General features: G+C 41.9%; 1 protein-coding gene across 1 annotated transcript in view; it reads left to right on the forward strand.

Annotated features, from left to right (window-relative positions):
* Nucleotides 1–3,521: 3,521 nt before the first annotated feature.
* Nucleotides 3,522–16,515, forward strand: part of LOC136425921 (uncharacterized) — a 31,219-nt gene continuing 18,225 nt past the window's right edge. The window contains exons 1-15 of the mRNA XM_066414845.1: nucleotides 3,522–3,638; nucleotides 8,654–8,834; nucleotides 9,256–9,706; nucleotides 10,201–10,296; nucleotides 10,656–10,889; nucleotides 11,381–11,403; nucleotides 11,533–11,669; nucleotides 11,821–11,924; nucleotides 12,439–12,613; nucleotides 13,715–13,867; nucleotides 13,931–14,110; nucleotides 14,620–14,979; nucleotides 15,497–15,614; nucleotides 15,909–16,069; nucleotides 16,194–16,297. Coding sequence (XP_066270942.1) covers nucleotides 3,578–3,638; nucleotides 8,654–8,834; nucleotides 9,256–9,706; nucleotides 10,201–10,296; nucleotides 10,656–10,889; nucleotides 11,381–11,403; nucleotides 11,533–11,669; nucleotides 11,821–11,924; nucleotides 12,439–12,613; nucleotides 13,715–13,867; nucleotides 13,931–14,110; nucleotides 14,620–14,979; nucleotides 15,497–15,614; nucleotides 15,909–16,069; nucleotides 16,194–16,297 — 2,538 coding nt within the window. The 5' untranslated portion in view covers nucleotides 3,522–3,577. The remainder of the gene's footprint in view (nucleotides 3,639–8,653; nucleotides 8,835–9,255; nucleotides 9,707–10,200; nucleotides 10,297–10,655; nucleotides 10,890–11,380; nucleotides 11,404–11,532; nucleotides 11,670–11,820; nucleotides 11,925–12,438; nucleotides 12,614–13,714; nucleotides 13,868–13,930; nucleotides 14,111–14,619; nucleotides 14,980–15,496; nucleotides 15,615–15,908; nucleotides 16,070–16,193; nucleotides 16,298–16,515) is intronic.

Genomic DNA, 16,515 nt, shown 5'->3' on the forward strand with positions numbered 1-16,515 from the left:
GATAACTTTGGCGAATGTCTGTTTTCTCTTCGCTTCTATTCATTACATACAAGGAGGTTCGAATCTATCTATAGCTAGAAAGAACCTCTTTCAGATAACTGCAGGTAAACAATGATAATGACTTGGTCTACTGGGTTAGAAGTTGAGATTCCCCGACCGGAAGACAGGCCTTACTGCCAGGTGTTTTCACAACGCATTGTCTACCTGTCTGGCATTGTTTCTCATGGGTGAAGACCTCGGCATGTTGTCTATGTGAAGACTCCATTGTTTAGTCCACAAATAGCAGGTGGCATGAAATGCATGAAAAGAAGCAGTTGTTGCTCAATAAGTAAGTGCTTTCTCAAAGTTCTTCCAGCATATTGACATTATATGTTTTGAGTATGTCCTATGTGCTACTTTTAGGTTTTTCTTTTATAGTAAGAAAATAACATATTCCCATTTGCCAAACTGTTTCCGACAAAATGTGAAACTTAGTTTACTTTGGCCAGTACAATGTTCCTAACCAATAGAAGAAAAAAGGTATACGTAAAGCCCAAACTTGTAACTGTTTTATTCAGTCTTTGTGTGAATGACCTTTCACTGTATTGTTTCTCAGGCTTTATGTGGGTGGTTCCCCGCTAGAGGACGCAATGTTGTTCTGTTCTTGTTCCCAGTTCAGTGGTCAAGGACAATGCACACGGCTGACCTTCTAGACCTCTCGTTCCCACGGCTTTAAAGCCAAATTCTATGTTTTCTCCTTGCTATCAATCATATTCATTCACCAGAAAGTGAACTCTACCTTAACAATAGCAAGTAAAAGTAGTGTTGAGAGAAAAACGCACCGTACACTACGATGACCCCCTTAGTTTCGCGAGCCTACAAGAAACCTTTCAGAGAGTTCTCATATTTAATACAATAACGTCGTATTTTTGTACCATGGACGTTGCTATACATTGTGATAGTGCTGTTTGAATTAATCATGTATAGAAATGACTGAATAAATTGACTTTCAAAATCCTATTTTGGGCCCTAATATTGCGTAGGTTTCCTTAAAATCCAAAGTAGAGTCGGTATGACATAATCCTCAGTGTTGCAATTATGGTGTGTCTGCGGTGTGGGCTAAGGTGTTTGATACCCTCTTTACCAGGAATAAGAATTTCCTTAAAACCTGTTTCCATTTATGTCCTGGAAGTTGTTTATCATAACACTAGGCAGTATTGAACCAAGGCAGTGTAGCATGCCGGAGCCTAACCTCTGCTTGGAGAGTAGTTAATTGGCCACGACTTACCACGGATGTACCACACCTTCAAGATGGGGGTGTTGTTCTGTAATATTACATTACCTAGAAATACTGCTATGGTGCCCAAAATCAACGCGCATCATCTTGCCCATACCAGCAGACATGCCAAAGTACATACAAATGAACCAAAGGGGTCTTGAGTTATAGCTGCGGCACAAAAACAAACGCAATACCCCGAAGGTGAACCTCCTTCACGAAGGTAACATACTGAGGTGTTTTGTCATGTAACTAACCAAAATTGGAGCACAGTGTGCTATTGTTAGCCAACTGTATTGTTGCCATAATTATGGAGTGTAAAACACAATCTTGACAACTCTATGTATAATCAATTCGTAATTCCAACACCACCAACTTCTTTCTTCTTTGCCGACATGTAATAGCAACACAATAACTGTACTGTGTTTCCCATCTGATTAGTAGTAGAAGTACGTTGAAAATAGTTATAAACCTTCCAAAGACATAGTTTTGTTTTCATTTGTAAGTCTAAATGACTGTTTTCTAAGAAAGGCTGTGCTGTCATCATGACATTATTATATTGCATTTCATAGAAAACGATGGTATTGAAGACCTTGTCATCACAAGTTTGTCCAATTATTCTGTGACTATTGTGTGTTTGTTTATGTTTGTTTGGACATGCTTAACTCGCTCGCTCCTTCCATCCTAACATTCCACATCGAAAGGAGGTTATATTTGTTTTTGCTTGAAGGATATGCATGGAGTACCCCTTGCCGTATATTTGTTATTCACCCCCTCCTTCCAGTAGAACTTGCAGTCCTATTCGCATGCATGTCAAGCAGGCAAAACAATGAATTCGTTGATGGCAAATACAGGATAGCATGTAGACTGCTAGGCAATGATATCATCGGAAGTTTCAACAAAACTGTCCCTGAAAATCACAACGTTAGCAGGTTAAACCCACACAAAAAGTAGGTCAGACTTGTTGAATTATTCAGTAGTTTGTACAAGGAAAACCCATTTACACATCAGGGCCCGTCTCAGATTTCGGTCAGAGATGTAACCTGTCCTCGCTGCACGTCATCTAGCCTGAGTTCCAAAATCTCTCTCTGTCAGGGACTGATGGACCCTTATCCCGTGTCAGGCATTAGTCGAGCTGACCGCTAGGAGCGCTGTTTTAGTCAGGCCACCAGTGGCCACAAGGACTAAAGTGGACACATTGTGATACTCTCCTATCAGAGGCCGGCTTTTGACGTGTTTTAAGCGTTTTTGTCGAGCTTTCTATTTTGTCCCGTTTTCTTTACGTCGCCAGCTCACACGACACCAATTTGGAGGGTGACATTGAGATTGAAGTTGTATTTGAAAAACTGCAACACTGTGTTTTTCCTTGTCGTATGTTAAAGTTGCTGTATCGTTATTTTGCTGGGCACATCTACATTTATTAAATTAACCTCTATTTTCAAAGTCACAATCGTGACAGAGAAATGCTTCACACTGTATGTAAAGCAATTCTATTCAAAAGAACCTCGTTGATGCAAGTGTAAGTGAACACTTTGAACTTATTTTTCACACCAATCGGAAGTTCATTTGCATTATCTGTGGGTGGATGAGTCAGTGTAGTCGTCTGGGTCTCATCCTGAGCGTATCATTCTATTACGTTCACTCCGGTAGTCAGGACTATTGGTGAAATAGTCTCCCAAAACACTTGTCTACAAGCAGATGTCGGGTTTGATAATAGAGATGTCAAGATGTTACAATTTTTACTTCTAATGTCTGCTTGGAAAGTATAAAGACACGACTCCATAGAAGTGCATTTGACTTTCTAATCAGTAGGCTCAAATGCCGTCGGATACTGTCGGAAAATGTTGCGATCTGACCTTGTAGCAGTAATCTGAATGAAATGGAATGCGTACGACCTTACCTAACGGAAAATATCTTCAATATATATCAACACAATTTGAACGAAACATAATATCTACATTCGTTTATTATATGAGACAACAAATTAAAGTCACGCCAAAAAGCAATATGATGTTCGGCCTTTGCAATCCATTGAGTGGTCCTGACAAATCCAAAATATGTAGGGGTAAACAACTGAAGAATCTTGTCCCTCAAGGTCACTCCATTGGCCCTCCGTGTTTGGTCCTCACAAATTCTTTCTACGGCGCGCTCTTAACGGTTTGAAGAAACCCAAAATAAGTTATTCAGAAGTCCGGACCTTCCGTTGAGAATGAATAGAGCCCGTTGCGTGACTTGCTGAACTCTCCCACATAATTAGCGAGACGACACCGGCTAATCCGTTGTTCACCCCTTGGCTCTTGTCACGTGATTAGCATATCCAAGATGGCGGGGGCCACCAACTTGCAGTGGGTCCTCTCTGCTTTATTTCCAAATCCTCGTCAGTGTAAGTATCTGGTTGGCCTATTTTTGTGCTGGCGACTTTTGTACTGTAATAGTTAACATAGCTGTGTTAAAATAGTCTTGTGTCGTACCCACATAGCTGTCTAAGTAACAGACGCTGGCTCTACTCTCCTTTACTCTACTCAGTATACACCACATGTTGCTATTCTAACGGGTCGTACTTGATAAGTGTGTGTTAAAAGTCATCCGCAGGGCAGTGCTGGTATGTTGTTGAACTGTAGCAGACTGTTGGGGTACTGTATGTCCTCAGGAATTTCGTTCTGGCCTGGATGGATAACCCTAATCTACTCTGTATTTAGATGTTAGTTTTAAGACCAGCTCTAGCCTGGATACCAGACCCCCACTTTAGAGGATGACCCCTTTCGGCCAGGGAAGCCACATACCAAATTAATGGTTAGCAAAGTTAGCAGCCGATGTCTGATATTTGTGAGTAAGAGTCTAACTCAGGGCTGGCTGTGTTAAATTCAGTTTAAATTTCCTTGGGGGCATGTTGGTACCTAAGAGCCGAGGCCTGTGTAGGCCCTCAAACAGTCTTGTCTAGACCCTGGAAACAGTCTGGCATCCAGGCTAGACGATCTCAGGTCACAGTCATGGTCAGCGATGGCGCCAAACGACCGTCAATCAGCTGTGATAAATTCTATTTGAACCCTTCTCAATCCAGATGGTGTTAGTTTGTTGGCCGACGTGCCATACCCAGGGCACAGAAAGGTTCGTCCTTCATGACCCAACCCCCGGATACGGGTCACAGCTCTTACGTGATCCGTTATCTTATGGCTTCCTCAGTCTAGTGATTACAAGATTCCACAGATATTTCCCCACCCGTATTCTATCAAACCCTCCTGTTAACACTGCTCTGTTAAAGCTTTTAAGATACCATACTGTATGTGAACCACCCACACATTTTTGACACAACGTTGGCAAAAGTCGTCGTTTGCGAGCTTTCCTGCGATTTCTATGGGTCTATGGATCACTGATCATTTGTGTTGGTGTTATCATTGTACTGGTTAACCGGTATGCCTTTGACTATGTAAGGGAAATCCGAGTGTTTGAAAACTCTCTTTGTGAGTGACGGAATGGGATCATCTTCGTGACAACAATCAGTGTAAGTCTAGGAAAGGTGTTGGGGGTTGGTACGATATGTACTTTATGCAGTGTATGTAAGATGTTATGAAAACGCCTCAATTCCCTATTCATTTAGTTATATATTTCCAGAAATTTGTGTAAGTTTCGTTTAGCCGTCATTCTTTTTTAGGACAACGTACTGATTTGGCATTCGGTACGTTTACTTGATGTTATAATTGGCAATTTACCGCCAATGTTTTGGTCACTGCCCAAGTTTTTAAACTTGGGCAGTGACCAAAAGCATTTAAAGTATGTATACTGAAAAGTATGTAGGTTGACAAAGTATGGTGGAGTCCTTGCAGATATAGATCAATATTTTCCGGAGAAGGTGCCTGTTTGTGTGTAGAAGGTTTGTTGTTTTTTGTTTTTGTTATTTTTGGCGTGGGGTGGGGGCATAATATTGTCGTTCAGAGATTGTACTTTTGATTTTTTTTTAAATTATTTATTTTCAAGTAGAGATTTTTCAAATTGTTTTTTGAAATTATAGGTCCCCGCCCCAACTCATTACGGCCCATCCCTCCTAAGGTATCGTCTTTCACAACACAGTGCCCTGTGTACCTCTGACACGGTACTGTACATCAGGAATGTGCGCTCAGGCCCGCGTACTAAGACAAAATAGTATCACTGTTCAGCCGCGTTGATTCGGAGAGAAATGGTTACTTTTCCAGGGTATATCCATGTATAGTTCTAGCCTCCATCAGGCCTTCCTACGGGTGTATGGATCGTAGAATTCGGGGGAAAAGGGAATAATTGGCCAGTAGAGTCAGTCCATAGTAATGTCAATATTTCGCCCGCGCACTGCGCTTGCAAATGAAACCCTCTGGTGACCAAACTTCCCTGGCAAACGCTGTCCCCATAGCTGACGTAAGTCTAGTAGAGACTGATATAGAGTATAGTTCGGTAATAATTCGGATTCAGGCAATGACGTATGATTTTTCCGATAATACAGTAAGCTTTAATATAATAGTAAGCAATGGCCTAGCGATCTACCGTTGAATACAGTACTAGAGACAAGAGTACCGTTTCTCAGGCAATAGGGGGGCAGATAATTGCATGGTAATCATAAAGTGATGTTATTGTTTTCTTCGTTAAATATTGTAATGGAGTGACCATACAGCTGGGTCATTATAGTATCGCTATGGTGACGAATGGGGTTAGGAAATTTGAGAGCCGTCCTGCGGTAATCTATGTATTTTGGACATCTGAGACTGATGTATAGGAACATCTGCCACGCATGGCAGTCTACCAGCTTTATATCGATCCTTTTGACATTTGAGAAGGGGACAATGATTCATGACGTGACATTTGGACACTGTATCGGCTGATGCTCTCACAGAGGACAAATATTGAGGCCCAAACCTAGCCTCTGCCAGACAGGTCGCTGGAGAAATAGTAGAAATTGGCCAAATAGACGGATAACATACCAGCCTTTAGCGGACCAACTACTCTGGTATGTTATCCGTCTGTTTGGCCAATTTCTATTATTTTCCCAGCGACCTGTGGAGCCTGGTAGAGGCTAGACCAAAACTTTGTCCCATGAAATGTGAAATGAAAAAAGGACAAGAAATTTGACCCACATCCCGAAGGGACCTCGGCTGTAATCTCGGGCAGTTCTGGCTTGTATCTGCTTGGAGACCGTATCTGCTTGAGGCCCCGTTTCTGTTTGGGCGGTTACAGGATCCCAAGCAGATACGGGGCCTCAAACAGATACGGTCTCCAAGCAGATACGGCCGCCCAGCCAAAGAATCTGGCCCGATAAGTTGAAAAATCGCCGGTGGGAGAAGCCTGCAACGGAGGCTAGGGCCATTCGTGCAACTGCTCGGCGGCCTCGCCAATGCACGCATTTTTGGTCAAGCACATCGGGTCATCATACCCTACCCTTTAAGTCTTTTTCGACTTTCCACCTTTAGATTTCTTTTAGATATTGAACCCAAATTTATTTCAATACCGATTTCAGAGAGTATACCCCACCCCTTCCGTGCACGATGGAATCGCCCATGTCACAAGGTCAAGTTCAACATCGGCATTCAGATCGGATTTATACGCTTTTTGCCCAAGGTCACTCATAGTGTTTATAAAAAGAAGTGGAAAGTTTGTTATTAGCAAGCAGCAACATTTTCTTATAATTATCGCAATTTTCATTTAGTCCATACATAAACAACTTTGCCCTTTGTCATGATGTTTATATGATAGTTGACAATATCTTTGAAATATGTTGGCCGACAGTAGCGGCTGTGAGCCTACTCAGAGTTAAGAATGCGGGACCGCATGCCGGTTGTGTTTGTACAATATGGCTACGCGATTCAGTGGACGTTGCCTCCCATTTATCATTGAAGCCCTGCACAGGGTCGACTGTTCTCATTTAAATGTACACATTTTGTAAGCTCCGTTACCGTTAGAAGTTAGACGTTCCTGACATTAAGATATGCCACATATAAGGTACGCAACTGCCGTTTTTAAAAGCTAGAAAAGTTTAAGTCGTCACAAAAACTACAGTTTGACATCTTATATGTGGCATATCCTAATGCCAGGAACGTCTTATTTCAATCGGTAACGGAGATTACAAAATGTGTACATTTAAATGAGAACGAGCGTGGCAGCTATACCAATGCTTTTGAGTTGTCGGGTAGGATTTTGCCGACATCGGCGAAGGCCTTCCTACGACCATAGAATTACGTATACTGTTTAAATAGACGCCGAATAAAGTGTTCCCCGACGGTCGGGCCCCGAACTATTGTCGATAGTCCCGACATCGTGAAATTCGGACGGTGTAAATCGTGCCTTTGTGTTGGGTGATTTATTCGTGCACAGGTGCACAGGTGCAAGAAAAACGAGTTGCAACTGCAAGGTAAAAAATAAGCAGAACAAAGGAATTCGCAAGAACCGACCTCTCCGCCCTAAAAAAAACATGAAAAAGACATTGCCAACGATCCTTGTAACGTAACTTTATATACATCAAGGAGCCTAGCTTAGAAATACATGTACTTAACACATGTATATAGAAAGTTTAGTTGTAGAAAGTTGCGCTCTAGAGAGCAACTTCACTATAAGATATTTTTGAAAAACGCCCAATTCGCTTATGAACAATCGAATAATAGCTAAGGGAAAGACATTGATATCACCCATACACTCTCCATTATTAATTCCGAAATCAAATGGGATATAGTTCTTTTGTTATCGTTTTAATATTAATACGGCCAAATTAGTTCAAACTAAATGGAGCCCGTAGTCCCGTTTGCCACCTGGCATCCCTAGAGAATAGCACCCGTATTTTATGATGGCCTATATAGCTAGCCCCCTAGGGATTGGCATAGAATATCGCATTTATAAAATTATGTTATCAAAACAATCGTAATAGTTATATCCACACACAAGATATGCATACTTTACTCTCAGGAACTGACGAAAGACGGACAGAGATTTCATGTATTTAGTTGTTGCATTTTTCAAGTACATAAATGTGTTGTTAACATTGTCTTTATGCTCTTGTATCCTCAAGAGTTTGGAATGAAATCAAAACTTACGTTATTATGATATATCTATCGAATGGTCGTATTTATGAATAGATTTTATTCAACCGACGTTTCGGTGACCGTCTGTCACCTTCCTCACAATTCTGACTGGTTCACTTTGTACTGCAGCTATAGGTGTCGCTGCTTACAGATGCGGTCCCAAAAGTAAATCAATTTATATAAACACAGGGATAGTTAATGTAGTGTTTAAAATGTGGCTAAATGCCCCGATCGCGAGGAAGTTCAAAGATGGTCATCGAAATGTCGGTTAAGTAAAACACTTGGTTGTGTACAAAGAGTATTTTTAGCCAGTGAGTTACCAACCTGATCAAACTATTTACGGTGTCCCGTTTATGTTTTTCAGACATGGATGTAAACCAGAGAGGACTCATCTGCCCAGTTTGTAACGACCAGTTCAAGTCGCCCCTCACACTGCCCTGCCTCCACTCCGTTTGCCGGAAGTGCGCGGAGGAAATTCTCGTGTCTCGCGAGAACGAGAGGAACGTCACTTCCGGGAGGTACACCCCGGTAAACGAACCTCGGAGGTAAGCAATGATACATTTGTATACGTTAATGTAAAACAATAATTAACATAAAGATCGAGAAAGACGACTGTTTGTCCAGTATCAACTGTTTTTCACTTGAGATTTTAACAGACCTATGCTTTGGTTACAGGTCAAGCATTACTACTCAAGTGCATCATATATCCTGCACCATTATATGATGCACTTGAGTAGTAATGCTTGATATGTAACATACCGTGTTTTTTAAAACAATTTAACCAAAGAATAGGTATGTTAAAACCTCAAGTGAAAAACAGTTGATGCTGGACAAACAGTCGTCTTTCTCGATCTTTATGTAAATTATTGTTTTACATTAACGGAAGCATAGAAAATGGTGATAAATAAGTGATTTGTTGCTGAAGGTTAGACATCCAGTGATAAATAAATGATTTGCTTCCTACAGTGTCTTGAAGTGCCCGGCTTGTAAGAAGGAAGTACCGTTGGACTCCCGCGGTCTGGACGGACTGACCGAAAACTTCATCCTGAGGAACATCATCGACTCCATGAAAGAAGCCAAAGAATATTCCGAAATGGACGATGACCTTGGCGTTCAATGCGACGTTTGTCAAGACGATCCAGTCAAACTCGCCACCAAGACGTGCGTGAAATGTGAACTCTGTTACTGCGAGGAGTGCCTGAACTTGACCCACCCTCCGGGGCGCCCCCTGACGGGACATCAGCTCATCGCACCGACACGTGACCCCAAGTCAAATATCGTGAGATGTCAGGAGCACAACGAGATCATATCGCTGTACTGCGAGGATGACGACACGGTAGTGTGCCCGACATGTCACGTGCGCAGCCACAAACATCACAGGGTGATCCCAACGGACGAGAAGTACCGTCAAATGAAGGTAGGTCGTTGGTATGATCTTGGGAACGAGATCTTTAAACAAGCAACTATGTTGTTAAGGAAGTTGTACCGACAAGAAGGCCGTTCACAATTCCGAGTACGCATGCGCAAAGTCAGAGGTGAAGGCCCCTGACTTGTAAACAGTTCTGGTCTCGACCATTGTCTCTATTTGCATAACAATGTCCGTACGAAGGTCTCAGGGGACTTCATCTTTGACATATTACCCACAATACTTGTCGCTGCGCAGGCGTACTCGGAATGGTGAACGACCATATTTGTTGGCAACGGCGGTGGCTAAAACGGCCAACACGTATAATATTGATTTACACAATGTGATCAAATACAGTTTTATCATTCACAAGCACGATACGTATTTGGTTAGTCTTCTAGCACTGCTTGGAACTCTGAGGGATTGTTGAAATGTGCACACAAAAAAAACTTTATTTGCTCAGACAAGAAGTAAGTTCTTACGCTTTTGTATTTTTGTCTTTCCAGGCTACCCTTAAAGACAGTGTGAAAAGTCTGGTTAACGTCAACAGTACGTACGTGCAGCACATCGGGAAACTTCGCTCTGTTTGTGATGGCATCCAGGTACGGGTCGACTATTTCTGTCCATATAGGCTCTAGCCAGCGCCCATCATTCCACCATTTGAGAGAATTTTGTCTTCGTATTAAAGTCAGAAAATTTAAGACCATTCCGTCAACCTGACGGACAAAACTGGTTGTGTATATAGATATAGAAATATGGAAATTGAATAGACGACACTCAAACGCCGCCCTAGAAATTGAAGAATGACGGAAATCTGTACATGATGACGAAGAAAATAAGGATTTTTAGGATATTCCGTGAATAGAAATTGGGATGACGGGAAAAATAAATGTCTCCTTGCACCCTGTATTTTAGAAAACCTTTACTATGGAATTTTTGCTAACACCCATCTCTATTTCAGGGGCATTTTGACAAGCAGGAAGGTTCAGTTAAAAAGGAGTTCTCCGAAGTTAAATCACTGGTTCAAAAGAAGGAGAAGGACATGCTGACCACGATAGATAAGGAGAGGCGGGAGAAGGTTGAGGTCCGTCAGCATCAGATAGACCACTACAGGAGGACGTTAGAAAACACCACCGCGGCCGTCAGTTTTGCACAGGAGGCACTGAGAGAAAGGGGACAGGCGTCCTTTTTGCAGGTTGGCTTTACGTTTAACACAAACTTCTGACGTCATAAGGGCATTGTCTGGTGTATTTTGGAAGTGCACAGATATTGATGACACATTTAGAGCATGCAGTGCAGTCTGATGTATTTTGATGCACAGGTATTGATGACAGTGCACAGGTATTGATGACGTCTTTAGGGCATACTCTGTTGTATTTTGAAAAAGCGGAGTGCACAGATATTGATGACGTTTATAGGACATACAATGTAGTCGGGTGTCTTTTTAACGGACAGGTGCATAGGTATTGATGACGTCTTAAGTTCCGGCATACGGTGGTGTATTGTATTTTGAAAGAACGGGAGTGCACAGGTATTGATGACGTCTTGAGGGCATACTACGACATTTGAAGCACATGAATGCACAGATATTGATGATGAAATTGTGGGTGGGAATATAAAGGAGCAGCAAATATGCACATATTTGATAACTCATATTTCTTTCATGTTTATTTTTTTCTGTTTCAGAAAGCCCACATGATCGACAAGAAGTAAGTAAAGAGATCCAGAGATTTTCCATCTATTTTACTGTCCATTTTGAATTATCTGCTTATTTGTTCACATTTAGTCTACTATGTATTAAAGCGGTGCTTACTTTGTTGTTTGGTTCTCTTTTGTAGAGTGAAGTCGGCGTTGGATGCAGCTCCGCCGATACAGGACACAGAACTGACGGAAATGCCAGACAACCTTTTCGAGGCGAACCTTGACCTTTCTGATATCGCTTCTATCATAAATAACAAGGCGTCGCTATCAAATGGTAAATCACAGAATATTGATATGAATGATTTGCGATCGAGACTTAACTTCAAGATCTTTTGTCCATTTTTATTACTTTTGTTTTGATACAATAAATTCATTATGAACGTTTGATAGAGACAAATTTACATTGCTCACTTCTGTATTCATAGCTCCACCGCCACCGGAAATACGTAAGAGCCAGTGCATTGTGGGAGAGTCTTCCATCTCCATCCGGTGGCATGTGCCCGACCCCTCAGTCTACAGAGATTACCAGGTAAAACTAAAGACAAGTTTCCATACAGGTGTTTTTGCCACATAACTATGCAACGCTTATACTAACGTCATTCTATATTTCAACACCATAGTTCCTTGTATTGTCTTCAATCTACATTTGCAAAGTTAAGATTTCAATCTATACATTTGTAGTTGCAAGGTTTAGCTTCATTCACCATTGTGATTCACCAATGTGAAATAATCAGCATTCTCCTACGCAGAGCCTCGCCCACGACTGCTCTGCTAAACCGTGGGCATGGCCTCTGACCACCTGTCGGCCAATCAGAGAACCGGCTGTCCCTAAAGAAATCATTTAGACGATTCTCTGATTGGCTGACATCTGGTTATAGGACAGAGTGGAAACCTCAGCCCGGATTTAATAGCAGAGCCTCCCCAAGGCATATTGTATAGGCCGCGGGCAAGGCTATGCGTAGGAGTATGGAATCAGTTGCAAATTGTTACAAAAAAGTATATCTTGTGAATACCCTCCCCACTGTGGATGTGATGTTCTATAGGTACAATACTCAACCTTGCCGGATGTGGTACGTAGCACCCCTCGGACCGTTGAGCGCCTGGCGGTGCTAGAGTCCCTCTCCCCCGGTACGACGTACACCTGCACGGTACGGGCCCGGGACAAGGACGGGACGATCCACTGCAGCAATCCCGTTGACTTCAAGACTAAGGAACCAGGTGATGATTAAGACCAAACATACCTGGTCTTTGGTTGCTCGATCTTTTGAACTTTTCTTGTCTTTATTCTTCATTTTCGACTCACCCGAATGAACGTTTTCCATTTCTTTTCTTTACCGCAACTTCTGTACGATTTACCAATATAAGAGGTATTAGTGGACGGATTCAAGGACCAATAACTTCATTTTCATGAACAGAAGGCGTTTTTGAAATGCCTTAGATTTTAAAATTGTAAGTCGTCGTGCATTCGCGTATGGTTCTTAATAATCCGTCCCTAATTCTTAACAAATAACCCTACCATTAACAAAACCGGCAACGTAAAAAAAGAGACATTTTTTCCCCCCTAATTAATGTTCTACCTCCCCTTCTTGTCTCATGTGTTTTAAAGGCAGCCTTATTCGATATCGTATGCGTCAGATGAAGATTAGGACCTGACGTCACTTCTAAACTTTCCTGGGGATCGTCCCAGATCATCGATATTCATCTTTATGATAATTAGTGAACGTTATTGTTCTAACTCATTGTTTTGGAAACGAAAACGAAAAAGAACAACATTCAAAGGGTTTGTAATTACTAGAACTATTGGCAACATGTAATTGTCGACAAAGATCTTGGGTTTGGGATTTCGATTCAGTTTAACATTGTTAGTATTCAAATTATTATGGTCTTTATTTGTTTTGGAATTCCATGACTTTCTTTCTTTCTTCTTTTGCCATGGTTGCATGTGCTTGAATTTATCTGAACTGTAATGCATCTTTGAATGTACGAAATTAAAGTCCTTTGTTTTCCGTTCTCTCTCTCTTTTAATTTATTTCGTATTCATTCTTTGGAGTGAAAACGATGGAGTGTGCTATCATAAACAATGCATTTTGATTCTCAACGATTATAATCTGTTATGAAGCTATAAGGAACCTTAAGTTTATTGTTATGATATAATAGCAGAAGCGAAGTGTTGCTTATGAATGTCATGTTTGTAATATATACCATGTACAATTATGGCAGCTGCAGTAGAAGCTATGCTCTACCAGCGCTTGGTGACGTCTATTGCGCTTGGTATGAGACGTACATGTATTTATAGAAAACGCATCTTGCATTTCACAGTCGCTAGAGTAGTTAAAGCTACGCCAGAACCTACGTCAGAACCTACGTCATCTTCGGCTGCTCGGCTTGCATCGCCAAGCGAAGATACGTCATCTTCGGCAGATAAGCTTGGTTCGTCGAGCAAAGTGGTGTCCTCTTCGGATGCTCGGCTTGCATCGGCGAGCAAAGATACGTCATCTTCGGAAGATAAGCTTGCTTCGTCGAGCGAAGTGGTGTCTTCGTCAAGTGACGCTAGCTCGGCTTCCGAGCCAGTTAACTCGATAGCAAACGACGCCCAAATGCCAAACGAAGAGAAGCACGAGAATAAGATTGAAAGTCAGTCGGCAACCAAAGAGAAACGCAACTCTAGAGTCATGGATTTGGTGGATGGATTTGAAAATCAGACAATTACGAATGGTATGCTTCTTGTGAAATGCCCCAAACGGTGATTTCCTGTTTGTAATGCCTGCTAGCTACTATCAATCATGGTCTATCATAGATATGTCATTCAACTACTCCTAACCAAAACCGTCTAGGTACCTGTCCCTTGTTTATAAAGTTAGCTTTATTATAAAGGTAATAAATCTTTTCCTACCAGTTCCATATATTTTCAGGTTGTGAAACTTTTGTACATTTGCTTTTTGCAACAACCTGATTTCAATAATTTTCAACTTTGAGAACATTAAAGGCCAAGCTGCTATCTGGCCTTTTTGCCTGACATTACCAGTGATGGCGCGGATGGATCTGCAATAAACTAAATAATACGTAGTCAATGGTGCTTTCCGAGGTGTTGGGCTGTATTGGCAATATCTGTGGTGGTGTGTTAGATTTTGCAACAGGTTGTAAAAGCTGGGATACGGTGCCTCTCAATAGTAACTGTTCCTCAACCCAGTGTAACAATGAGCATGCTATCATTCATACAACAGAAACCACCGAGAACGAAGAATCTACAAAAGATGTCCCCGTGGAGAAAGCGCCCACCTCTGTGACACGTCAACCCTCTGCACGGCGAACCTCTTTTCGTCGGGAGGAAACCCCCAAACCCTCTCCTCCCAAAACAGTGGAACCTCCCAAACCCTCTCCAAAAGTGGAACCTCCTAAACAGACCCCTCCAGCCATTCCTACGAGAACGAGGTCGTTTTCAAAGCCACCCCCTCCCCAAAGGACCATGTCCCCACCCCATAATAAGGAAGATGTACACAAACCTCCTCCAGCTCCAAGACATCCGGATCCCCCTCCGGAACCGGAATTCAAGGGGAAAACGGAACCTAAAGTGGTCGTTGAGGGTATGGTTTGAAAATTCAACATGGTGACCAACTCAATAAGCTGTATGATGTCATCATTGGTGTTTCAAGCTGGTGAAATGGACTTTTCCTTTAAGTTCTTTATTTGATGTTTTAAAATGTTTTTAGAGGTTTTCTTTTTCTTAAACCGGCACCATTGTACCTTATCCTACCACGGAATGGTGATACTTAAACACGCACAATGCACAATGGTGAGGTGTTGGTGACAGTTCTATTTTGTTTGCGGTGACTACGTCTTTTGTAGCGGTGGAATGGTGGACCCTACAGCCGGGGCTACCGATGACAACATGGCAGAACTGTTTTGCGTACAAACTGTCTTTAGGCCTGTCTTGGTGCTGCAGAAATATTGATCTCACGGGTTTACTTTTTTGTGTGTCTTTTTCAATGTCTTCATCAGCTACACGTTTTATCACTCCCAATCGCTGGTGAAGGGCCATCAGGGCTTGAAAAAGTGAGTTGTTGCTAGTTTTAACGCCTGTCTAAATTCTCCGGTTCTTAGATCCCAACGCCCCGGTCAGGGTGACGTCATTCCTGACGGACCTGGAAGTGAGAGGACTCGCCGACGCCAAGTTCACGTGCGCCATCACGAAACCCGCCGGCGAAGTGCAGCCCAAGTGGTAAGAGAATATCTTTTTGGCGACGCCTCAGGGGCGGAACCTAGTCCATTTCGACCGTTTTGTGAGAAGTAAATTTGTTCAAATTTGATGCAAATCTTACTAATTGGAAGAGTAATGAGTATCGAATTCTTTTTTTTCCATATTACTTTTTTGATAAATAAAATTAATGTTACAGCACCCTTTTCCAAATGTGACATAAGAATTATTTACATTTTATGTATAAATGTAATTGAAGTTTATTTAAAAATGTTGTATTTCATCGGATGAATTAAAAAAAATGGTATCATCTTTCAGGTCATGTGATGGTACGATGATCAAGCCAGGGTCGAAGTACGAGATGACACATGAAGGCAAAACCCTGAACCTGATTGTACGTAACGTCCAGGCCTCGGACACTGGGGAGTACACGTGTGAAGTGGACGATAGCAAAACATGCGCTCAGCTCTCCATAAAAGGTAAAATTTATATTCTTACATGCATTCCCAAAAATTTACAATAGGCTTTTTACTAAGTATACATGATATTTCAATACAGCTTTTGAAATAACTTACTGGAACATTGTGCACATATCCTTCTCAGAACCGCCACTTCCAGCCATCAACATCCAAAAATGTGAGGTGGAGGACAGTGCCATTGTTGTCAGGTGGAGTGTACCGGAGGATGAGAAGTACGACAATTTCCAGGTAATGCCATTCTCTATACCAACTCGGGTGCATACACGGGACACCGGGAATTGTTTATCGCAAATTGTCTGTATTCATCAATGATAAGCGGCAAAGTCTTGAAACCGTCTAAATGCCTTTAAACCTTGACCAGCATGGTACCTTTTTACAATCAGGCATGTACAGGAGATGTTATGTAGTTACAGTAGAATTCATCACGTTTACTGTTGGATGTTTGG

The sequence above is a fragment of the Branchiostoma lanceolatum genome, chromosome 19, assembly GCF_035083965.1.
Source record: "Branchiostoma lanceolatum isolate klBraLanc5 chromosome 19, klBraLanc5.hap2, whole genome shotgun sequence".
In the NCBI taxonomy this organism is placed as follows: domain Eukaryota; kingdom Metazoa; phylum Chordata; class Leptocardii; order Amphioxiformes; family Branchiostomatidae; genus Branchiostoma; species Branchiostoma lanceolatum.